General features: G+C 40.6%; 1 protein-coding gene across 3 annotated transcripts; it reads left to right on the top strand.

The window, feature by feature from the left end:
- The first annotated feature begins 266 nt into the window (after positions 1-266).
- pwp1 (PWP1 homolog, endonuclein) lies at positions 267-24,107 on the top strand. 3 transcript variants are annotated; one of them, XM_004912824.4, is made up of 15 exons: positions 267-446; positions 2,003-2,061; positions 3,927-4,153; positions 6,508-6,593; positions 10,430-10,526; positions 11,014-11,124; positions 11,362-11,492; positions 11,690-11,763; positions 12,943-13,039; positions 13,931-13,992; positions 15,035-15,146; positions 16,664-16,754; positions 20,414-20,535; positions 21,010-21,115; positions 22,811-24,107. In XM_004912824.4, exons 1-15 carry the CDS (start codon positions 381-383, stop codon positions 22,915-22,917), a joined length of 1,548 nt encoding a protein of 515 aa, XP_004912881.1. In that variant the 5' UTR covers positions 267-380; the 3' UTR covers positions 22,918-24,107. The 3 variants fall into 3 exon arrangements, with proteins under 3 accessions (XP_004912881.1, XP_004912880.1, XP_002938737.1); XM_004912823.4 differs by having other exon boundaries at positions 3,915-4,153; XM_002938691.5 differs by having other exon boundaries at positions 268-446; positions 3,966-4,153.
- Positions 24,108-25,398: the final 1,291 nt, after the last annotated feature.

Genomic DNA, 25,398 nt, shown 5'->3' with positions numbered 1-25,398 from the left:
AAAGCATAAAGCTCTGGTATATTCAATGTGAAACGCACCGACTTTCGTTTGAGGTTAAACTATAACTCGCACATTGACGTGGATAGTGAAGTATTTCAAAAGTATAATTTCGCCCAAAGCAACCCTTAGATGAACAGAACCTAATTTGTCTTTCATCTCTGCCACGATACAGAGTAGACACGGTGAACTAATACATTAACACTAAATCCCCCATGCTTTTGTTTCTGGACAGAGCATATCCTTGTACTACCGGAAATAGGAAGTAATACTGCAGACATTCCGGAAACACATGGGACGGACAGGGCGCAGCCATTGCTGACTGGCTCATTAGCTAACTACTGTAAGACTGTAGCTTGTAGATCAGCGCTGTTGCAGCCACAATGAGCTGTCAGATAACCTGCCTGTCCTGGGTATCGCGGGGAGTCGCTAAAGAGAGCCCCGACAAGGTAACTGTCTTCGCTCTTAGTTGTAGGCGGCTGTTGTGCCAATTCGGGTCTTATTTATTATGCCGACAGGATGGTATAACCCATAGTGTGTGACAGAGACGAAATCTTGGGCACTGTATTTATTTTTGTAAAGGGCGTTACATGAATGCTAACTGGGAATATGATGTAAATGGCCGGGACGTGTTGTCCCGGCATGTTTTGATTACACTTGGTTTCAGATAGAAGCAAAGCGAAACCGATGTAGTTTCCTTTTAATAGTAAATGACTGTAAGTTCCAGCTGACAGTAGATATTGCTGCCGTACTGATTTCTGCACAAGTGACAGTATACTAACAAAAGGGGCGTGTATTTGTATCATAGAACAAGTACTTTACCTTTAACTGACTGTGGAAGCTCTAATTCTGACATCATTTATTCAGACCTCGGATGGTACCCTGTTGCTCCATCACTGGGCGTAAGGTAAAATCAGAAAAAAAAAATAAAAAAAAATAGTTGTTATGACGACATTCTTCATTGGTTCCTGCCCTTGTCCTTATCAGTGTAAATAAGCAAAAGAAGCCTTGAGCCCTGAATGTTTTAATGGCGAAAGCTTATAGTATCTTCATGATGTCTTCATATTCATACCTAAAGCAGAACTAACCTTTAGTTAATGGTGAACGTCCAACTTTGGATCTGAGGGTTTATGGGAGTTAAGCAGGCCCGGATTTGTGGAGAGGCCACAAAGGCCCGGGCCTAGGGCGGCAGAAGTTTAGGGGCGGCATGCCGCCCGCCGCAAAAAAAAATTTAAATTTGGCTCCCATACGGAGCAGTCGGGGACCTCTCCCCACTGCTCCATATGGGCGTTTTAAGGAACGCATGCGCACTGATGGGGTCGCTTTCGCGCATGCGCACGGGGGGGGCGCGCTTTCGCGCATGCGCACGGGGGGGGCGCGCTTTTGTGCATGCGCACTGGGGGGCCCGCGCTTTTGCACATGCGCACTGGGGGGCCCGCGCTTTTGCACATGCGCACTGGGGGCGCTTTCGCGCATGCGCATGGGTGGGGAGGGGGCGACCGACAGGGGCGGCCTCGGGGACAGAAATCCGGCCCTGGAGTTAAGGTCCCCATACACGGGCCGATTCTAGCTGCCGATATCAGTCCCTTAGACCGACGGGCCTGTCTGACCGATATCTGGCCTGAAATTGGCCAGATCTCGATCGGGCAGGTTAGAAAATCTAGTTGGGACCGCATTGGTTGTTGATGCGGTCCCCGGACCGGACCCCATTGCCGCCAATATAATTCGATTGTTTGGCCCCAGGACCTTTACTGTGGGTCACCACCAGGTCTAGACTTGGATTCAATATAGATCCTGACATTTTAAGTATACAGAGTCTCTAACAGCCCCAACCAGAACAATAATTAATAATTATCTATGACATATTACAGTACCCGCTCTGGCATTTACCAGGATCAACAGTCCAAGGGCTAGTCTTCAGTTACTTGTGTTAAGGCATTTGACATGAACTGAATGAACTTTCCTCTGTTCTTCTGACATAATGCCATTACCTTTTTTCTTCTAGGTTCAGCTGAGTGAAGCAGAACTGACTAGACTTATTTCTGAAGCAAAGGAGCAATTAGAGTGAGTAAACTGCCACCAAAATTACTTCAGTTGTTCAGCAGCTCCCCATCTTGAATCTTGTTTAGCCATCTTTTGTGTGTCATGGCACTACACATGCTCAGTGTTCTCTGGGCAGCTACGAACAGACCTGATACTGACAAACAAATTATGTATTGTTTTCTATCTTTCTATATTTTATTAGAGTAAAGTGTGTTTGCTAAAATATCTCAGAGAGAATACAGTACAGGTATGGAATCAACCCATTATTTCAATTTCCCATGGAGTTCTATTTAAACAGATTGATCCTGGGCACAGTGCTCCAGAAAAACCCACAATTGTAAAATTAATAATAATAGATCTCATACCATTACAAAAAACTACAACTGTGTAAAGCCAAGTGGGCTCTTTACAACTTTCATTACTCTTTTCCTAACGAGCGATTACTAGATAATTGTCTCTACGTGTGTTTTAGTAGAGAAAATTCTCAGTACTGTCACCTTAGGGTGAAGACACACCAAGCTACTAGTAGCAGCTACTTTTTCAAGGCTACTAAGCTCCAGAAAATCCCCTGCCATAGACTGCGAATTGCCTCTACTAAAACACACATAGAGACTATTATCAGTAAATGATTAGCATTGTCTTTTTTTAGTAGCCACGACAAGTAGCTGCTACTAGTAGCTCCGTGTGTCTTCACCCTTAGGGAAAGACCCCACGGAGTGACTTACTCGCCAGTAATAGATCACTCCAAAAAGGGGTTTAACTATAGAAGTCGCCGGTGGAAAGCCCTTTGCATCGCTTCGGTTTCCGAAGTTGTGCAAGTTGCCTGCAGGAGGAAACTTTGCGTGACTTTGGAAACTGAAGCAATGCAAAGGGCTTTCCACCGGAACCCTTTTCTGAGTGGGTACTTGCCCGCAATAGCAGTGATCTATTGGGGGTGAGGAAGTCTCTCCGTGGGGTCTTGCCCTTAGGGCAGTGGCACACAGGGAAATTAGTCGCCGGCGATAAATCTTCGCTATTTTGGTGCAACTAATCTCCCCATCAAGAACGTAAATCACCGGTGGGATGGCATACGTGTCGCTTGGTTTTCTGAAGCCGCCCGAAGTTTTACTTGTGAGGCAACTTCGGGCGATTTACATTCTTGCCGGTGGGATAGCATTTCGGGAAGATTAGTCACCCGCAATAACGAAGATTTATCGCGGTGACTAATCTCCCAGAGTGCCACTGCCCTTAGAGTTGGAAAAGCACTAAATAGGCTGCAATAGTTAAAGGACTACTGTCATGGCAGAACATGTATTTTTCAAAACCCATCAGTTAATTGACCTTCAGCAGAATCCTGCATTGAAATCTGTTTTTAAAAGCACAGATTTATTTATAATTAATTTTGAAATTTCCCATGGGGCTAGCCATATTCTTCATTTCCCAGGGTGCTACAGCCATGTGACCTGTGCTCTGATAAACTTCAGTCACATTTTACTCCTGAGCTACCAGTTGGAGTGATATCACCCTGCCCCCCCCCTTTCCCCTCAGCAGCTGATCAGCAGAACAAAGGGAAGGAAGCAAGATAGCAGCTCCCAGTAGATATAAGAATAGCACTCAATAGTAAGAAATCCAAGTCCGGCTTGCCACTTCTCCAGTTACATGGGAGTAGGAGAAACAATAGGTTACCTGAAAGCAGTTCTAATGTGTAGTGCTGGCTCCTTCTGAAAGCTCAGACTCAGGCACAATGTACTAAGATGGCACCTACACATCAATATTACTGCTAAAAAAAATTCATTTGTTGGTTCAAGAATAAAATTTTAAATGGTACAGTGAATTATTTGCTATGTAAACAGTGCAATTTAGAATTAAAAAGTATACCATAAAAATCATGACAGAATCCCTTTAAGGGGATTCCTCTTCTGCATTTGTTCTCTACCTTCTAACAGAGGAGAACTTGAGGGTGACGAAGATGAAGCTGAGCAAAATGAAGGCGACAACATGGAAAGCAATGAAGAGGCAGAAGCAAACGAGGCTCCGCAAGATGGCGAAGAACAGGAGGAAAGTATTTCAAAGCTGAATGATGATGAGTTGGCAGAATATGATCTGGACAACTACGATGAAGAAGGAAGGACAGGTAGCAAACTCACAGATTCCTGATGTTTGGTGCAGTGTTTATGAATGAGTGTGTGTGAGCCCCTTATGCTTTGGTTAAAGGAAAACTACTCCCCAAACAATGTAGGTCTCTATAAAAATATATTGCATGAACAAGCTCATATGTATAACACCGCTTCATCTAAATAAACTATTTTCATGAAAATATACTTTTTTTTAGTAGCTTGTGCTATTGGGTACTCCTAAATAGAAAATGTATCTAAAGGGAACACTTAAACAACACAATGTAACTCCAAGTCAATCACACTTCTGTGAAATCAAACTGTCCACTTAGGTAGCAACACTGATTGACAATCAATTTCACATGCTGTTGCACCAATGCAATAGACAACAGGTGGAAATTATAGGCAATTAGCAAGACATCCCCAATAAAGGAGTGGTTCTGCAGGTGGTGACCACAGACCAATTCTCAGTTCCTATGCTTTCTGTCTGATGTTTTGGTCACTTTTGTATGCTGGCGATGCTTTCACTCTAGTGGTTGCGTGAGACGGAGTCTACAACCCACACAAATGGCTCAGGTAGTGCAGCTCATCCAGGATGGTACATCAATGCGAGCTGTGGCAAGAAGGTTTGCTGTGTCTGTCGGCATAGTGTCTAGAGCATGGAGGCGCTACCAGGGGACAGGCCAGTACATCAGGAGATGTGGAGGAGGCCCTAGGAGGACAACAACACAGCAGCAGGACCGCTACCTCCGCCTTTGTGCAAGGAGGAACAGGAGGAGCACTGCCAGAGCCCTGCAAAATGACCTCCAGTGGGCCACAAATTTGCATGTGTCTGCTTAAACGGTCAGAAACAGATTCCATGAGGGTGGTATGAGGGCCCGACGTCCACAGGTGGGAGTTGTGCTTACAGCCATTTGCCAGAGAACACCAAGATTGGCAAATTCGCCACTGGCGCCCTGTGCTCTTCACAGATGAAAGCAGGTTCACACTGAGCACATGTGACGCGGTGGAGAACATTCTGCTGCCTGCAATATCCTCCAGCATGACCAGTTTGGCAGTGGGTCAGTAATGGTGTGGGGTGGCATTTCTTTGGGGGGCCGCACAGCCCTTGATGTGCTCGCCATAGGTAGCCTGACTGCCATTAGGTAAAGAGATGAGATGCTCAGACCCCTTGTGAGACCATATGCTGTTGCGGTTGGCCCTGGGTTCCTCCTAATGCAAGACAATGCTAGACCTCATGTGGCTGGAGTGTGCCAGAAGTTCCTGCAAGACAAAGGCATTGATGCTATGGACTGGCCCACCCATTCCCCAGACCTGAATCCAATTGAACACATCTGGGACATCATGTCTCGCTTTAGTCCAGGTCTGGGAGGAGATCCCTCAGGAGACCATCCACCACCTCATCAGGAGCATGCTCAGGCATTGTAGGGAGGCCATACAGGCATGTGGCAGTCACACACACTACTGAGCCTCATTTGACTTGTTTTAAGGACATTACATCAAAGTTGGATCAGCCTGTAGTGTTTTTTTTTCCACTTTAATTTTGAGTGTGACTCCAAATCCAGACCTCAATGGGTTGATAAATTTTGATTTCCAATAATAATTTTTGTGTGATTTTATTGTCAGCACATTCAACTATGTAAAGAACAAAGTATTTAATAAGAATATTTCAGTCATTCAGATGTAGGATGTCTTATTTTTGTGTTCCCTTTATTTTTTTGAGCAGTGTAAAGAGAATAGATAGATATACATATATATATAATTTACATTTAATAGGTCACTTAACATAATATCTGCTGGTTAAGTATTCATTCTGGGGGTGTAGTTTTCATTTAAAGGCATAATGGGCCTGTCCTCAATGCAACTGCATTGTCATTGTGTATTTGTACACAGCCCTATAGTTGCTGACATTGTCGTAAGGTTTCCTGTTTGATTTACTAGATCCCTACATAAATTGTGTCTTGTCACACTTTTACAGTAGTTACACAAAATCAGCAACAGCAACCTTTTGAATGTTTTCATTGCAAAAAGTTTGCAGTATTGTCACATGAATACTCTGATTAAACGCTCCATTTATCCATATGCGAGACCAGATGTCAAATTAGCCTGATATTGCCCACCTTTGGTAGGCATATTGGGAGAAAGATCTGCTCATTTGGTGAACTTGCCAAACGAGTGAATCTTACAGTGTATAGCCAGCTTTACTTAACTGAAAAGGTTTGAGATCTTTTCAAAGGATTACATTGTCTTGGGTGGTAGTGGAGCATAACAGCAGTGTTTTTAGAACATTGAATGTGAGTTCTGACCAATGTGCTAAAGGCACATTTGGTGTAGTATTATGTAACGTAACATGCTTATTTTTGGTGATCCTTAGATGTTATAAACCTTGGAGACAGCCTTGCTGGGCTCTCTGTGTACAGCAGTAATGAGGAAGATGCTTATGTCACACTGAAAGATACAGTAAGCCATTTTCTGTTTTATTCCATGTCAGTGGGGTTATCGGGTAACTAACTTTCTTATTGTGGTGTAACATATTCCAGATAGCAATCTTAGTAGTTTTAGTAACCCTAGAAGTGATTACGAGGCTTGCTGTCACTGTACTTGTAGAAAAAAAAAAGTTTGAATGCAGAATGCCACCCCAACCATAACTCTTGAGAGTGGCTTTTCTGGCCAGTGGACTCCCACCTACTCCTTTCTATGATTTCCTGGCTACCCAGCAAGCTCCTGGTTAGGCTTTTTGTCTTATCAGTTTGTAGCACACAGTGCCCTTAGCTGATGAGATAACAAAATTTTCAACAAGGCCTGTGAACAATGGCAGAGCGAACGTTTGAAAAATAGGCAGCAGTTCATTAAAGGAACAGTAACACCAAAAAATGAAAGTGTATAAAAGTAACTAAAATATAATGTGCTGCTGCCCTGCACTGGTAAAAGTTGTGTGTTTACTTCAGAAAGTCTACTATAATTTATATAAATAAGCTGCTATAGTTACATAGTTACATAGGGTTGAAAAAAGACCAGTGTCCATCAAGTTCAACCCATCCAAGTAAACCCAGCACACCTAACCCACACCTACCAATCTATACACTCACATACATACACTATATATACAACCACTAGTACTAACTGTAGATATTAGTATCACAATAGCCTTGGATATTCTGATTGATCAAGAACTCATCCAGGCCCCTCTTAAAGGCATTAACAGAATCTGCCATTACCACATCACTAGGAAGGGCATTCCATAACCTCACTGCCCTCACCGTGAAAAACCACCTACGCTGCTTCAAATGGAAGCTCCTTTCCTCTAATCTAAAGGGGTGACCTCTGGTGCGCTGATTGTTTTTATGGGAAAAAAGAACATCCCCCAACTGCCTATAATCCCCTCTAATGTACTTGTACAGAGTAATCATGTCCCCTCGCAAGCGCCTCTTTTCCAGAGAAAACAACCCCAACCTTGACAGTCTCACCTCATAGTTAAAATCTTCCATCCCCTTAACCAGTTTAGTTGCACGTCTCTGCACTCTCTCCAGCTCATTAATATCCTTCTTAAGGACTGGAGCCCAAAACTGCACTGCATACTCAAGGTGAGGCCTTACCAGGGACCTATAAAGGGGCAAAATTATGTTCTCATCCCTTGAGTCAATGCCCTTTTTTATACAAGACAGCACTTTATTTGCTTTAGTAGCCACAGAATGACACTGCCTGGCATTAGACAACTTGTTATCAACAAAAACCCCTAGATCCTTCTCCATTAAGGAAACCCCCAACACACTACCATTCAGTAGATAGTTTGCGTTTATATTATTTCTACCAAAGTGCATAACTTTGCACTTATCAACATTGAACCTCATTTTCCAGTTTGCTGCCCAGTTATCTAATTTTGTCAAATCGCTCTGCAAAGCAGCAGCATCCTGCATGGAACTTATAGTTTTGCACAATTTAGTGTCATCAGCAAAAATAGAAACAGTACTGTCTATGCCCACCTCCAGGTCATTAATAAACAAGTTAAAAAGCAAAGGCCCAAGGACTGACCCCTGCGGTACTCCACTAACCACACTGGTCCAATTAGAAAATGTTCCATTTACAACCACTCTTTGTAATCTATCCTTCAGCCAGTTCTCTATCCAATTACAAATATTATGTTCTAGGCCAATATTCCTTAATTTGATCATTAACCTTCTGTGAGGTACTGTATCAAACGCTTTAGCAAAGTCCAAGTAGATGACATCAACTGCCATTCCAGCATCGAGGTTCCTGCTCACCTCCTCATAAAAGGCGACTAAATTAGTCTGGCAAGATCTGTTACGCATAAAACCATGCTGGCACAAACTAGTAGTATTGTGAACTGCAATGTATTCAAGTACCCTATCCCTTATTACCCCTTCCAAAAGTTTTCCTACTACTGATGTCAGACTAACAGGCCTATAGTTTTCAGGCTGAGAACGGGATCCCTTTTTAAATAACGGCACCACATTAGCAATCCGCCAGTCTCTTGGCACCATGCCAGACCTCAATGAATCCTGAAGAATTAAGTGAAGAGGTTTGGCAATCACAGAGCTCAGCTCATTTAATACCCTGGGATGAATCCCATCCGGCCCTGGACCTTTGTTTACCTTTACATGTTCAAGTCTCTTTTGAATTTCCTCCCGAGTGACCCATGCGCCAGTAGCTAAATTACTAGAACTGGGCATATTACAAGGGAAGCCTTCATTATCTGGCTCCTCAGATGTATAGACAGATGAAAAATAAGAGTTCAAAATTTCAGCTTTTTCCCCGTTCTCATCAACCAACTTACCCCCCCGTGATAATAAAGTTCCCACCCCTTCTTGCTTCATTTTTTTACTATTCACATAATTAAAAAATAATTTAGGATTCTTTTTACTCCTAGCTGCAATATCCCTTTCCATTTCTATTTTAGCTTGCTTGATAGCTTTTTTGCATGCTTTATTTGCTTCCTTGTACCTGATGAAAGTTTCTGCTGTCCCAGCTAACTTGAATGCCCTAAAAGCACGTTTTTTCTTACCAACCTCGACAATAACACTTTTATTCAGCCATAAAGGTTTTTCTTTGCGATGCCTCTCCTTGCTTACAAGGGGGATATACTGTTGTGTATACCTACAAAGCAATGTTTTAAAGATGTTCCATTTTCCTTCTGTGTCTAACCCCATGAAAAGCCTTTCCCAGTTGACACATTGCAGAGATGCCCTTATACTGGCAAAGTCTGCACGTCTAAAATTGAGCGTATTAGTTACTCCCTTATAGCGCTGTCTCTGCAGCATTATCTCAAAGGAGACCATGTTGTGATCACTGTTCCCCAAATGCTCACCCACACAAATGTTAGAGATGAGTTCATTATTATTAGAAATCACCAGGTCCAAAATAGTGTCATTCCTAGTGGGTTCTTGAACTGCCTGAAATAAAAAGTTGTCATTTAGCATATTTACAAACCTACTAGCTTTTTCTGACTTAGCCACCCCATTACTCCAGTCAATGTCCGGATAATTAAAGTCCCCCATAACAACAACTTGACCTAGTTTTGAAGCCTCCTCCATTTGCAACAATAGCTGGGCCTCATCCCCCTCATCTATACGGGGTGGTTTATAGCATACACCAATGATCATTTTCTTTGTGACCTTCAGCCCTACAGAAATTTCTACCCAAAGAGATTCGACGTTTTCATTGGTAATGTCTTTATTACATGGCTTTAAGTCTGACTTTACGTAAAGACAAACCCCTCCACCCTTTTTAATCTCTCTGTCCCTCCTAAAAAGTGTATAACCATTTAAATTCGCAGCCCAGTCGCATTTATCATCCCACCAGGTCTCAGTGATACCTATTAAATCATAATTTTCAATACATGCAATAGCTTGCAGCTCCCCTAATTTACCCGACAAGCTATGCGCATTAGCTATGTAGCCATGGGGGCAGCCATTCAAAGGAGAAAAGGCACAGGCACTTAGCAGATAACAGATAAAACACTATTGTATTCTACAGAACTTATCTGTTATCTGCTATGTAACCTGTGCCTTTTCTCCTTTTTTCCAGCTTGAATGGCTGCCCCCGGGGCTACACAGCAGCTTATTATATAAATTATAGTAGCGTTACTGTAGCAAACACACCAGTTTTACCAGTGCAGGGGAACAGTGCAGTATATTTTTATTACTTTAAAGCTCTTTCATTTTTTGGTGTTACTGTTCCTTTAAGTTTTGCAGAATTGCCAGGCAAGTGTATGTAGCCATGTGTGTACAAACCTAACATTCTGGGTAATATAACTTTCTCTGTTATTATTATTATAGGAACAATATGAGAAAGAAGATTATGTAATTAAACCCACAGATAACCTGCTGGTTTGTGGACGGGCAGAAAAAGATCACTGCAATCTGGAGATTCATGGTAAGTATCTGTGCTTTTCTAAAGTAGTGTTCAGTTTGGAGAAAATGTTTGCCTTCTGAGGATGCTATAGTGCTTCTTCTGCTTGCATAGAGCAATCCATTTCCTGGTAATGATGGCAAACAACAGCACCATGTGGTAAAGGTCCCACATGATAAAGCACTTACCCTTTAGCACGCTGCTACTGTGGCTGGTTTAAGTATGAGTGAAAGAGAAAAGGGGGCTCAGCTGAGGCAGAGTAAACAGAAGCATCAAAAAAGGGCCTTTAGCTTAAAAATATCCAGGCATGCCTTTCCCCAGTTACAGGTACACACCAAAGAGCACTTTTGAGATCTTTTTCATGTTATGTAATTTAAAAGAAGTGCACCAAAAAAAATCTGCACACTTTTATTTCTCTTGTGGCCCCCTGTCACATGCCCCCTGATTGCAGTGTGCATGCATGGTAATCGGAGGAATTAATTTTGCATTCATTCTGGAGCTATTCTTTCAGTCTATAACCAGGAAGAAGATTCTTTCTATGTCCACCACGATATACTTTTGCCAGCGTACCCACTCTGCACTGAATGGCTGAATTTCGATCCCAGCCCAGAAGAATCTACTGGTAACTAACAATATTTCAATAACAGTAACAAACTTCAATACGTTATATATGGATAAGGAAATTGTTTTCGTTTAAGTCACAGTAAAAGTGTGAGTAGGGTGAACGGAGCCACTGTATACGGTTAAAGCATCATTTTAGTATGAAAAAGTGAGACAGTGTGCTTTATATGATGATCCTTCACTCTTTCAGAATTAATCCATGCCATTTCCCAAATCTAATGGACTGTCTGTTACTTAGGTAACTATGTTGCAGTTGGGAACATGACCCCTGTTATTGATGTTTGGGACCTTGATCTGGTCGATTGCCTAGAGCCGGTCTTCTCCCTGGGGTGCAAACAAACGAAAAAGAAGAAAAAGAAAGGCAAGAAGGTAACATTACAAGTTGCTGACCATGTCTCTAGTGGGTGATGGAATATGCTGGAACCACTAAAACTAAGCAGTTTATAATTATGCCTTTAATCTTTCTGGTCATAACGTGTGCCATGAGGGTGCCCAAAAGAAGTACATATTGCTGACAGTGTCCCCGTTCTAGAAACACAGAGTATCTAAATGGTGTATTTTTCCAGGGGGCTTCATCTGAAGGAACACAGGAAGGACATTCTGATGCAGTTCTGGACCTTTCATGGAACAAACAAATCAGGTGGGTAATTCTGAGCAACCACTGAGTGTTTTCATCATATTACTTATATTTTTCCTGGACCTACAAATGCAAATTGCCCTATCACCCTGTGTGCTGTTGTGCGACATGCCTGCATGTGCCAGTACTGGTGCTTCTCAGCCTAAAAACATAAGCTAGATGGTTGTCAAACCAAGAACTCCCATAATGGCACTTGGTGGTTCACATTGCAGTTAGTGGGAAGCAGCATTGGCAGTTTCAGGCAGTTCTCCATTGGCTGAAAGAGGAAGCTTTGTGTGCCATTAAGTAGTGAAAAGAAGTTTCAGTATCTAATAAGCCTACCTTCTAAAGCATTCTCACATGCTCCTATCTCACTTAACAATTCTGGGGGTTCATATTCAGTTCCAAATTTCGGGGATTCAGCATTCTTCAGAAGTGATGGATTGATTGCATCCCTAATGTATGAATACAAATACAAAGAGGAACAGTGTTCTTTGCATACAGTGTGCAATTTTTGAAAGCCAATTGTCATTTTTCTTTTACCCACAAAACAGCATTTCACCCCAGAATTTAAGTATAATTTTGGCTGCTTTAGGGGTTGTTTACAGTTAAATGCAACTACATGTTCTCAAGCCAGATGCTAGTTGCCCCAAATATTTTTGATGTCACTTCCACCACTCAGCGTGTTATAGCCATTAGCAAGTGATTATTTTGAGTGCAAATTTGCTGTACCTATTGATGCCACCTGCTGTGGGAACCCTGGGTTAAGGGTGGCCGTAGCGCCAGGGTTCCCTAGCAATTAATATGCAGAAGAGGCAGAACAGATGCTATGGTGCTTAGTGCAGCTATACAGAAGTGCAAGGAGTGTCTGAGACATGAGCACCTTTATTAATATGTGCATCATTTGCATCCATGTGATTGTGACCATGCTTGCAGCTGCGTTCTAAAATGACCTTTATAGAATAGAAGTGTATGCATAGTGAATCCAGTTTTATTGAGTATTTTGTGCAGCCCATTAGTATAGGTTATTAGCACTTTAAGCCAGCATCTGCTTGTTCAGCTCACAATATATGTGTCCTCCCAAGACCTACCATTAATTTAATGCTTTACTGGTTCCAGGAAACAACATCTTAATTTTTGTTAATTGTGTTCTTGCACGCAAAAATACGGTAATTACAGTATGGATACACCTTTTCTTTCCAGGAATGTGCTGGCCAGCGCTTCAGCTGACAATACAGTTCTACTCTGGGACATGTCTATAGGGAAACCTGCTGCCAGCCTCACCATGCACACTGATAAGGTACAGACTCCACATAGCAGAGGGAGTGAATTCAGCCTTTGGTTTAGGATATAGCAAGATTCTTGTTCTTTGGATTATTGTACCTTTTTGGGTTTTTTGTGCAACTAACCACCTAAAAATGTGTTTTTGCCACATATATATTTCTGAACAACTTTCCAGTATACATTCATTACACATATTCACTGGTATTTAATTTATAATTGACAGCCATATTTTTTCCTTTCTATTCTCTGGTTCTGAGTCCTGAAATAATATAGTAGAAGTAATTTATCCTAGAGGTCTGTCCATTAGCTGAGTATTCTAACAGCCAGACAGATACTGTTTTCAGTAGTAATGGCATTTGCAACTAAAACCACTATAAAACTTGTATTTATTCTATTGTACTTAAAATTATGTTTTTTTTCATTGTGCCAGCTTAGGGCCAGACTTGAATGACAAACTGGGTGATAATTAGCAGAGCGCCCAAGTGGAAATATAGTGATGCAAAATACTAATAATAAAAATGCACCCCAGTGCTTGCCAGACCCCCAACCTGCTCACCATCCTGGAGATGGAAGAATTAATTTCACTTATTCATTCATTTATCTTTATAAATGTTCTCCTTAGAATTCCAAAACCCACAAGCTGTCTGTATGGCTGGGTGGAGAAGTGTGTAAGGGAGTGTTTTTTTTTAAAGAGGGATGAACTGAATTAATATTTTTTGGCACCAGATCTTCAGTGTAATTTCTATTGTCAGGTTTCTAAGAATCCTTGTTTCCCCTTAACACCTGCATTTGTAATTTCTTATCTTTCCAGTGTTTTAAAAGAAAACTGCATGTAGTATTTTGGGAGTTAATTATTTTAGGGTTTTGGGTGTTAGAAACATGACCCACTGTGTTTCTTTTTATCTAGGTGCAGACACTGCATTTCCACCCCTTCGAACCACAGACACTCATTTCTGGATCTTTTGACAAGTAAGTTTTTTATTTCCTTTTTCAGTATTCATACATATTATTTATAAGTCATGGACCCCATTCATGGACTGATAGTTCTGACACTTTCCCTGAGCACTGAATGAGGAAGATACCATAACATTTAACACTGGGAGGCGTGTGAGCCCATGGAACAATACTGGAGGAAACAGAAGCAAGCAAGTGGGGGGAAGCATGTACTGGTTAAACTATTTCATAATCCTTAAGGCTAATGCCACACAGAAATGATAAACACAGGATCAGCCCCTCTGCTTGCATCAGCCTTCTCCTGTGCCTGCACCATAGAAAAAACAGAAAAATCTATCCATAAACCACCATTTCTGAAGCAAGCTGGATAATAGATTCATAGCTGTAAATAAAATGTCATAGGGGCACCTAGTGGTGAAAAGTAAGCATTACATATACTTTACATTTCATAAACTGAAAGGGCCTTTCTTGTAAACTTCTGCCCACAATTGCTCCCAAGGGTGGGCAGCGGGTAGCCACTCACTGTCACTAGTGATTGTGTGGCACTTGTTACTTGTTATATACTAGCACTTTGCCAGCCCCCTCCAAGCGTAGGGTTGGGCATTTAAACTGGCATGGTGGGTTGGACTTCTTAGATTTTGGCATATGTCGTAAGATCTTTGCATCACTGCCATGTAAGGAGCTCACCAGTGCAGTTATTAATTATAAATTATAAAATCCTTCTATTAATTACACTATTATATATATATATATATATATATATATATATCCTCTTCTCTAACAGCATTTAAATACATGGGTACATGTAGATATATATTGCAATTCTGCTGTGATTTCCCCTTCATTGAGCAACACCTACAAATGGCTATATATACCTGATTAAAATTATTATATATTATATTTGATAAACTTAGGTGTAGTTTTACACCTAACTTGAAGGTTAGAGGGGAGAGCACTTCTCATGTGACTATACAGATACTTCCCTTCTCTTTTGTACTATATATTTTCACACACACACACACAGCTTCTCACTTTCTCTTTTTTCTTGTGCTGTCAGATCAGCCATATTATATGACTGCAGGAGCCCACAAGAAAACCATAGAACGTGGCGGTTCAGTGGGCAGGTGGAAAGAGTTGTTTGGAATCACTTCTCTCCCAGGAACTTCTTGGTAAGCCTGTACTCTGTGGCTAGTATCCCAGGTGTGGTGGCTGAGAGCGCTGCTTCCTTGGCACATGTGCTGCTAATAAAGCAGCTGACCAGAAGACATATTAGCAAAGGCCCCTTGTGGCCTATTCTACATTGTTTGGTTGGTCAGGATATATCTAAGGGTTGGATAATCCCCTGCACTTTATCTGTGTACCTGAGCTGAAATACTGCACCTTTGCTGGTCTTTTTCCCCTAGAAGCAAAATCTCTTTTCCAGACATAAATAAACTAAGACATTTTTAGTATCATTTTTAGTTTTTTAAATAAGACACTTTTAGTATCATAAAACCTGTAACACCGCTATCCTTTCTCAGTTTTTTGTTAGTTTGCTTTATATCTCAATAAAATGATTGCATTGTGTGTTGGCATCGTTTCAGTTTGATGTGCATGGCAGTTTGCTGGACTTTTCTCTTCTTTTGCCTTTTTTTCCCCTCTTACTCTAAATCCAGTACATTCTTTGCTTTTAACAAAAAATAACACCCTTTAATGCATTAAATAGCAGTATACCCTATTTTAATTGAGTGCTTACATTGCATTACTTTTCTTTAATGGCAAAGGACATGCTATATAACTGTGGGGCAGGTGCCAGTTTGTTAGACAAAATCTTTTAATATTGCAGGTTGAGGGACTTGACCAACTCAAAATGCGCATGCATTGTGAGTTACACTCACGTACACAAATGAAGCAGTGGGGTTGGGTGCTTTTGTGGGGGCCCAAAATAACATTTTCTGCTGGACACAGAATATTATGACCCTGCCCATGTTTCCAGCATAAATGGGAATATGAAAATGAATAATTGGGATATGAAAAAAAAAAGATGGTGGTAGCTAAGTTAAGTACCCTGGTTGGTACCTTTTATAGAAGAAGCTTGTGAGCCCCAGTCAGTGGGTGTGGGGGTGCATAAACACTTAGACCCACCCCAAGTAATTTTAAATGTTATCTGTTGTATAATTTATATATATATATATATAGAAAAAAAATTATAAATGTATTGGTCAGCAGTTGTCCTAGCCAAAGCTTTCTCCATAGATTTTGAAGTTCACAAACCAGAATATGTCATTATATGGTAATATAAAAAATCTAGGTATAAAGATATAACTGTTGATGTTGATGCTGGGCTTAATCAAGTCAAAATAAGAGTTCATCAAACTTAGAGTTCAGCTCGGGCTGTGTGCAGGGCTGCATCTGCTGTAGTATTAAAACCCCATAAACACTGGGCAAGCCGTTGGTTTGGCTCTTATCCATTCATGTTTTACCTGGTTTGCCATTTAAGCTGTACATGTACCACCAATGATTGATTGCTGAAGCGCCTATGCAACGAGATGGAACGGCTCGATAACCATGGAGATGGGCCCATTGATCTGCAGGGTTTTATTTATGGTTAAATTATCAGCACACTTTCTTTTTAGCTTGTGTGAAGTAATCAATAGTCATTTATAGAGACACGCTTATCTGTTGTTGCTGTTTTTTGTTGTTCTAGGCGAGCACGGATGATGGCTTTGTGTATTGTTTGGATGCCAGATCTGATAAACCCCTGTTCACAATTAAGGCACATGACGGAGAGGTGTCAGGTAAGAAAGCACTGTTATGTGACGCAAAGATGTTTTTCTTGGTAACTGACACTTGGTATAGAAAGGGGAAATCTACCCTTTTTCATTTTAAAGGGGTTGTTCACCTGAAAACTAACTTTTAGTATAATCTAGAGAGTGATATTCTGAGACAGTTTGTAATTGGTTTTCATGTTTTAACATTTTAGTTTTGTTTTTTAGTTATTTAGCTTTTTGTTCAGCAGCTCTACAGTTTGTAGTTACTAGTATCTAAATTACTCTAGCAACCAGCCAATGGTATGAGATACTGGAAGATGACCATAAGAGGGCATCGAATAGAAAGCTAAATGATAAACGTAACAATACCAATAAAATTGTAACTGCACGGATTGGACACAATTTTAGCTGCCAGGTTTTGCGACCCCCTATTTGAAAGCTGGAAAGAGTCAGAACAAGAATGCAAGTCATTTAAAACTATGCAAAATATTTAGTTGTATTCATTATTGTACTTTGTATTTGTTTATTAATTTAATGACCCCCTGTTTGTTTTTTGTTTTTTTTGTTCTGCCATACAGAAGTAGTACAGGTATGGGATCCGTTATCCGGAAACCTGTTATCCAGAAAGCTCTGAATTATGGAGAGCCTGTCTCCCATAGACTCAATTTTAATCAAATAATTTAGATTTAGATAAAACTTATCTCCCTTTTCTCTGTAATAATAATTAAACAGTACCTTGTACTTGATCCCAACTAAGATATAATTAATGCTTATTGGAGTCAAAACAATCCTATTGGGTTTAATTAAAGTTGTATTGATTTTTTAGTAGACTTAAGGTATGGCGATCCAAATTATGGATCCTTGGTCCCGAGCATTCTGGATAATGGGTCCTATACATGTACTATATAAATAAAAATATGCATACATAATCTACTGCTTTAAGTAATAAAAAACCCTTTCTCTCAAATTTTGATCAGTATTTGTGCTGCTTGCTTCAGCTAAGATTGATTTAAAAAAAAAAAAAAAAAAAAAAGTGTCCCCATTGGCCATGTTATAATGAAAAAAAGATGCTTTAGTTGCCAGCATGCAATTGCAAATTGCAAAAGTGATTATATCTTTTCTATTAGAGTGCCACTGTTTTTCCAGAATAATCAGTTTTAAAAAGGTTAGTCTCTATTTGTGTTTGCATGTGGTGGTCTTGTATGTGCTGACAACTCAAAAAATTCAGCAGTGCTAATGTGCTTTATGGCTGGCATTCTAGAATCCATATCACAGGAATAGTCTCACAAGATTCATTCAGTAATGCTTTTTAGAACATTATGGGTCAATAGCTATGGTACAAAGGGCATTCTGATCACAATGGTCTTCCAAGGGCAAAGAGCTGTTAAAAAATACCTGTAACCCGTTACAGTTGCGTCATATTGTTTGGCACAGAGATGTCCATGGTACATGAGAGCAACTGCCGCAAGATAACCAGGACCAGACTGGCAGTCTGGGTATGGGCAGCTTATAGTAGCCTTTAACCACGAGAGAGGCTACTGTAAGCTGGAATGGCACATTTTATTGGAGCTATGCAGGTGTATGGTGTATTTTGATTTTTGGTCCTCTCATTTGCTTCATTCTCCTGCTTGCACCATGAGTACTAAGACCCCCTCATGAGTGTCATGAAAGTAACAAAGTACTATGACATTGGGACTTTTTGCGTAATTACTATTATAGGGATAGGACCTGTTATCCAGGATGCTCAGGAGTTTTCCGGATAAGCGATTTTCCGTAATTTGGATCTCCATAACTTAAGCCTGCTAAAAATCATTTAAATACTGAATAAACCCAATAGGCTTGTTTTGCTTCCAATAAGGATTAGTTAGGATCAAGTACAAGATACTGTTTTATAATTGCAGAGAAAAAAATGTAAAAATTAGAATTATTTGCTTATAATATAGTCTATTCAGAATTTCTGGAAAACAGGTTTCCGGATAAGGGATCTTTTACTCGCATTAAATATCCACAAGCAGCACTATAATAAAAAATAAATGAACCTTTCAGAATAAAATGGTCATGTGTAATGTCTTGTTGGAATGTGGCCTTTGACCTTCAGAAAATGAATACATCCTCCAGTAATTTGTCCCACCACCGCCTTTCATTGCATGTGGTCCGAGGTATCGGAACATCATTGCTTGAATCATATCCACACATATTCATCCTTTCTGGTTGCTTCTTGTAATAATGTACCAGTGGATCCAGGGCAAAGATCTCATTGGTTGGCCCCCACAACTGCTCCAATAAATTTCTAATAGGACTACCTTTAAACAGAGGATCTTGAACACAAAATAGCAATTAGGGATGCAACGAATCCACTATTTTAGGATCCGTTCAATACCCTGAATCCCTGAATCTTATTCATTTTTCTCTGGTGTTGCTTGACTTGAAGACCTTTTCTTGTTTCTGGTGGTTTTTACATCGTATGGATCTATAAATGTGCTTAGTACCAGCATGCACCTTTGTTGTGTTCCCTTTCATGGCAAGCCAGTGACATTTACCTCCAGTCAGGGTTTATAAGCCTTTAGTTACTCCAGGAAATGTCAATTCCTTAAATTTTCATTAAAAGTCTATTTGTGTAGAAAGAAGAAAGTGTTTGGGGCAGAAATAAACCTAACCAACAGAGAATTTATATCCTAATTATTATCAACTTGGTATATACATATTAGTAAATATTGCCTTTTTACATCTTTTCTCTTGAGCCACCATTTTGTGATGTTCTGGCATTCACTGATCACCTGACAGGGAATAATGCAGGTTCTTTCTGGAATATAAAGTGGGAGTAAAATAGTCTCCCCTGTTCATTCATTGGCTGATGTGAGTAGCAAGTGGGGCCCTTGGTTTGTTAGTATGTTATAGAATGGCCGATTGCCAATTGGTCTACATTTTGTCATTATTATTTTTCAAATAGTTTTCTTCTTCTGCATCTCTCCAACTCTCAAATGAGGGTTACTGACCCCAGCTGCTAAATAACTGTTGTCCTCTAAAGCTACAATTTTATTGTGTTAGAAGTATCCTTCTAGTCAGGCTTCTCCTATTCATATGCCTGCCTCTCATTCAAAACACTGTCTGGTTGCTAGGGCAATTTGGGCCCTAGCAACTAGATAGCTGATGAACAAAAAGCAAAATAATTTTAAAAACACTAATAAAGGAAGACCAATTGCAGATAGTTTCAGAATAGCGCTCTCTGTATCATACTAAAAGTTAATTTAAAGGTGAACAACCCCTTTTTATGAACATAAACTCATCTTGCCATGGGGAGATAAATATTGTAACTGTGCATCTCTCAGTGGTATGGGTATGAAATCTGTGCATTCAAAAGACCCTTGGTCACCCGTATGTAATTAAATGGTATACTAAGCCAGTATGTTTTACTTTTGTTTGCATTTACAGGTGCCTGACCCCTAGAGGGCACCATACTGATATTGCAGTAAGAGTAATACATATGAGTGGAGCCATTGAAAGTGGTCGTGGTTACACGTGCACTGCAGGAAGTGCTACTGGGCTCCCTGCCACTGAATTTATTGTTATTGTGTTTCTGGTTTCATTTCCAATCTATTATTAAAGCATAGCAAGGAACATGGAAATCCATTAATCTGACCCCCCTTTCCTTACTGTTGTTTTTTTCTTTTTAATTTTTTTTCCAGGACTTGCCTTAAGTAGCCAAATAAAGGGATGTCTTGTGACTTCCTCGGAAGATAAATATGTGAAGATTTGGGACATTATGTTGGACAAGCCAAGTCTAGTTCACTCCAGAAACATGAAAATGGTATTTATTTAATTTGAGTCAGAAAGAAAATGGGCTAAATACTTATTCACTTGTTACTGGCCACTGATAACACTTATGCTTGTGCCAATAATGACTTTTATTTTATAAATGTAATACAAGATATTCTCTTATGAAGGAGTTCTTCAGGTGGTCATTTTCCTTTGTTCTATGGAACAGGAAGTGACTTTTTATTGGAAGGCTCTTGGTTTAAAAATAAGGGTGGTAACGTGAATACATATGAATTTTTTTTGTAAATGAAGAAGTCAAGGCTACAATTAATATCAGAACTAGTAACTCATAGTGACCTATTTGCCTTTAAGCAGTTGACAAGTAAACGCTACCTGATAATTGGCTGCTATGGGTTACTAGACCTATTTATTGCTAGCTGTGTCACATCAGCTCTCTACTATATGTATATTACATGCTTTATTTTTAAGCCAGCTCAGGTTTTTTTTTTCTTTTCCCTTCCAAAAGGGTGTCTTGTTTTGTGCTGCATGCTGCCCGGATTTACCGTTTCTTTATGCATTTGGTGGACAAAAAGATGGACTGCGAGTCTGGGACATCTCCACTATCGCTGCTGGTAGGTATTGGGGTCGAGCTGCTGCTCCATATTTCCTGCTGAATTAAATGATAATATGGAGCAATATTCCTGTTGAACATGACACCTTTAAAGGGGACCTGTCGCCCAAAGCTGTATAATAAAAGTCCTTTTCAAATTAAACATAAAATCCAAATTCCTTTTTTTTATTAACACCGCTATACCCCTTATAAAGGTATTTAAAAATCCAAGCTGTCAATCATATATTGCCTACCTCTCCCTCCTCACCAACTAGTTGTGTAACCAGTACATGGGTAAGAGCATCTGGCCCTCCGTTCTATCACATAAACAAGATCTTCTATCACATCTCGTTGGGGGACACAGAATGGGGTATAGCTTTAACCACTGGGGGAGGCAGGACACTAGAACAAAAATAACTCCTCCCCCCTAGCTATACCTTCCAGCTCAGCCAGGCTCAAGCCAGTTTTCTAGTGTCCTCAGGATGTTAGGACTGTTCTGTGATTGTTACAGGATCCAGGTTATACTGGACACCTAGCACCCTATATTGAGTAGGTGGCACCTTTTTAGCATTCCCCCATCATGGGATAATTGCCACTCCATAGTTTTAAGCTGCTCCTAGAGCGCTGACCACCTAGCACCATGCACATTCCCTCTACAGTAGGGAGTGCAGCTAGCTGGAAGTGAAGTACTGTGGCCATCAGGGGTCTCTTTCATGGTAAGTCCCAAGCCTTCTGTCTGCTTGGCAGCATTCCCTCGCAGGTATATGGTCCCCCTCCCTCTGAACCGATCTCCGACGGCAGAGTTGCATCTGATGCAGCTGTGCTGAGGCTGAAATTGAGCTGACGTGGCCTTAGTCGTGTTATGCGCACCTGTGCCAAAACCAGAACGTGTCTGACACAGATTTAGTCTCATTCTGCGCAGCAGCTCCAGAGCTTACCAGAGCTTGTTTGTGCCACTTCTATGTTCCGCCTGCACACAGAATGCTCTTCCTGGAGGCGTTCTTCCTCCTATTGGCTACTTAAGATGTGCATGCCCCCTGGGCCTTTAGCCATTGCAAGCCCATTGCCCCATGGGGAAAGTACTCTTTCAGCCATTGCAAGCCCATTCCTCTTCCATCAGGGCAGCCATCTTGGAGGTACAACGCATGCTATTCTCTCCCTCTTGCTTCCTCCTGCTCAGCGCTATAGTTGCATCAAACATAATGGCTGAGGGAAACAGCAACAGTTTACTTCCCTGCTTGTTGTGTAATTCCAAGATTTACTTAGATTTTGCTCAACTAGGTATAAGTAGCCAACAACTTTGGACAATCCCCCCCCCCCCCATCTCCACCAATTCCTCTATATAACTTATCTATTTTTCACTCTCTGCTGATTTGGCCATGAGTAGATAGATCTTTAAATAAAGGGCATATAACATCCAACAATTGTTTCCCTCACTGGAGTGAAGGCTCTATTAATGCATTATTGGTGCACTGGCATTCCTTACCATCAGACGGCTATTCTATATATCTATACATTAGGGCTCATTTACTTACATAGGTGCTAAATTGCACCAGTGTGGCTGCCCAAAGCAACCAGTGTTGCTGGGCTAGCTTAGTTTTTGTCCAGAGGAATTTTCCTGTTGGTGTATCAAACAGGGTGCATCATTTGGTGTATTTGTACCTTTTGAATTATTTCATGTGGCTTAATCTCACTTTGTTCTTTTGTTTCCTTTTAGTGAAAGAGGCTTTCGGAAGCAGAGAGAGACTCGTGCTCTCCACATCACTGGATCCAGCATCTGGAAAGAGTGAGGCCAGCGGCACAGCAGACACAATGGAATCCTAAATCCTATGGACCAAATATGTTCCTCTATAGATTCTCACAGCTGTACTGTACTGCTGCCAACAAAGTGATCTGTGTGAATCAAAATATATATATATTTATTAATAACGAGCCAGACAGTCTGTAGAAGCAATTCAGATAGCTGCCATTGAGGTAGAACAACTTTATATCAGGTATTGGTTCTGGCATTAATAAAGCTACTGAGTAGCATTGAAATACCATGCATTGCTGCGGGTCACTTTCACAGGTGATGACAGCAAGTGTCATTGCCAACCCTTTTTCTGTTATTGTTGCCCAAAAATGGGTGCCCCTGTCTACAGGGTTATCTGTGGGAGCACAGCCCTACTGTCCCTTGGTACTTACCTCTCTTCATTATGGCTGCCCTTGTAAAATAGTTCAATAGAAGATTAAAACCCATAAAGATTGGAATTGATTTAGGCCCAGATTTCAGGTTTCCAAGCCTTGGTTGAAAATCTGGTTGTTGTGCCGTGCTGCCTTTTACTGAGGCAGAAATATACCTGTTCTTTTAGGACTGGTATTAATCATGACTGTGTAACCCATGGCATAATTAAAAAAAAAAAAAAGGAATTGGATTGTCTGTGAGGTTATTTGCCTGCTTTCCAATCCATTGTGATACTGAAAGGATCTTTTATGGTGGCCATACAGATAAATTAATGATGAGTTTCAGTATGTGTATGCACATAGGACAGTCCTCACCAATATCTGTGTACCATGGATATTGATCTGTTAGTCAGTTGGGCAGGTCTGAAAATGAAATCTGCCAGTGGACTGTGTTGGCCAATGTGTAATGCATTGGAAATTGGGGTAGTAAAAAATCACAGCTCCTCTCCCTTATTTTGTTCTTATTGTAAAACAATAGAAAGGTGGCCATGCAGAATATGGATCCTCATACGAGATCTGTCGATTTGGCCAGTGTATGGCCAACTTAACTTGTACTTGTTTCTGCTCATGATGTAATTTTACCTGCTTTAAACCTCTCTCCCTTACGTGGTCTAAAGTCAAGTTGGCATGGAAACATTTTGCCCAAACAACATTATATAAAGGTGTTGATTAAAATGTTCCTTTACATAACATAATTCCTTTAATAACATTATTTTGCAAAACTGAATTTCTTAAATGTAAGAAAGAAAGTCAGAATATGCTGATAAATAAATGTTTATCTAAAAAAAGAACTGTTACCTTGTTAAAGCTTTTTTTGTTATTAAAGTAATTTGTAATTAAAGCTTACAGTTGAGCTTACAATCTAAGGTCCCTATCACATTCCCATCAGTCCCTGCCCCAGTGGCGCTTACAATCTAAGGTCTCTATCACATTCCCATCAGTCCCTGCCACAGTGGAGTTTACAATCTAAGGTCCCTATCACATTCCCATCAGTCCCTGCCACAGTGGAGTTTACAATCTAAGGTCCCTATCACATTCCCATCAGTCCCTGCCACAGTGGAGTTTACAATCTAAGGTCCCTATCACATTCCCATCAGTCCCTGCCCCAGTGAGCTTACAATCTAAGGTCCCTATCACATTCCCATCAGTCCCTGCCCCAGTGAGTTTACAATCTAAGGTCCTTATCACATTCCCATCAGTCCCTGCCCCAGTGAGCTTACAATCTAAGGTCCCTATCACATTCCCATCAGTCCCTGCCACAGTGGAGTTTACAATCTAAGGTCCCTATCACATTCCCATCAGTCCCTGCCCTAGTGAGTTTACAATCTAAGGTCCCTATCACATTCCCATCAGTCCCTGCCACAGTGGAGTTTACAATCTAAGGTCCCTATCACATTCCCATCAGTCCCTGCCCCAGTGAGCTTACAATCTAAGGTCCCTATCACATTCCCATCAGTCCCTGCCCCAGTGAGTTTACAATCTAAGGTCCTTATCACATTCCCATCAGTCCCTGCCCCAGTGAGCTTACAATCTAAGGTCCCTATCACATTCCCATCAGTCCCTGCCACAGTGGAGTTTACAATCTAAGGTCCCTATCACATTCCCATCAGTCCCTGCCCTAGTGAGTTTACAATCTAAGGTCCCTATCACATTCTCATCAGTCCCTGCCACAGTGGAGTTTACAATCTAAGGTCCCTATCACATTCATACACACTGCAGGAAGTTTGTCCCCCCAGCATGAATTCTGTTTATATTGCTCAAAAAAAAAAAAAAATATATATATATATATATAAATACATACACACATATATATATATATATATATATATATATATATATATATTTATATTTATTTATGTATAACTTTATTTATAAAGTGCCACAAGGGTACGCAGCGCTGTACAGTCTTACAGAATACAAAATTACACACAGGGAGGACAAGTGATATAATAAATAAATACATATATGTATATATATATATATATATAAGTGCCAGGTGGTATGAGACACAGTAGGAAGGAGGTCCTTGCCCCGTAGAGCTTACAATCTAAGTGGTTGGGTAACATACAGGCACTATATATA

This window comes from Xenopus tropicalis, chromosome 3, assembly GCF_000004195.4.
Source record: "Xenopus tropicalis strain Nigerian chromosome 3, UCB_Xtro_10.0, whole genome shotgun sequence".
Taxonomy (NCBI): Eukaryota; Metazoa; Chordata; class Amphibia; order Anura; family Pipidae; genus Xenopus; species Xenopus tropicalis.
Note: the sequence above shows the minus strand (reverse complement) of the source record. Positions and strands in the feature narration are given on the sequence as shown.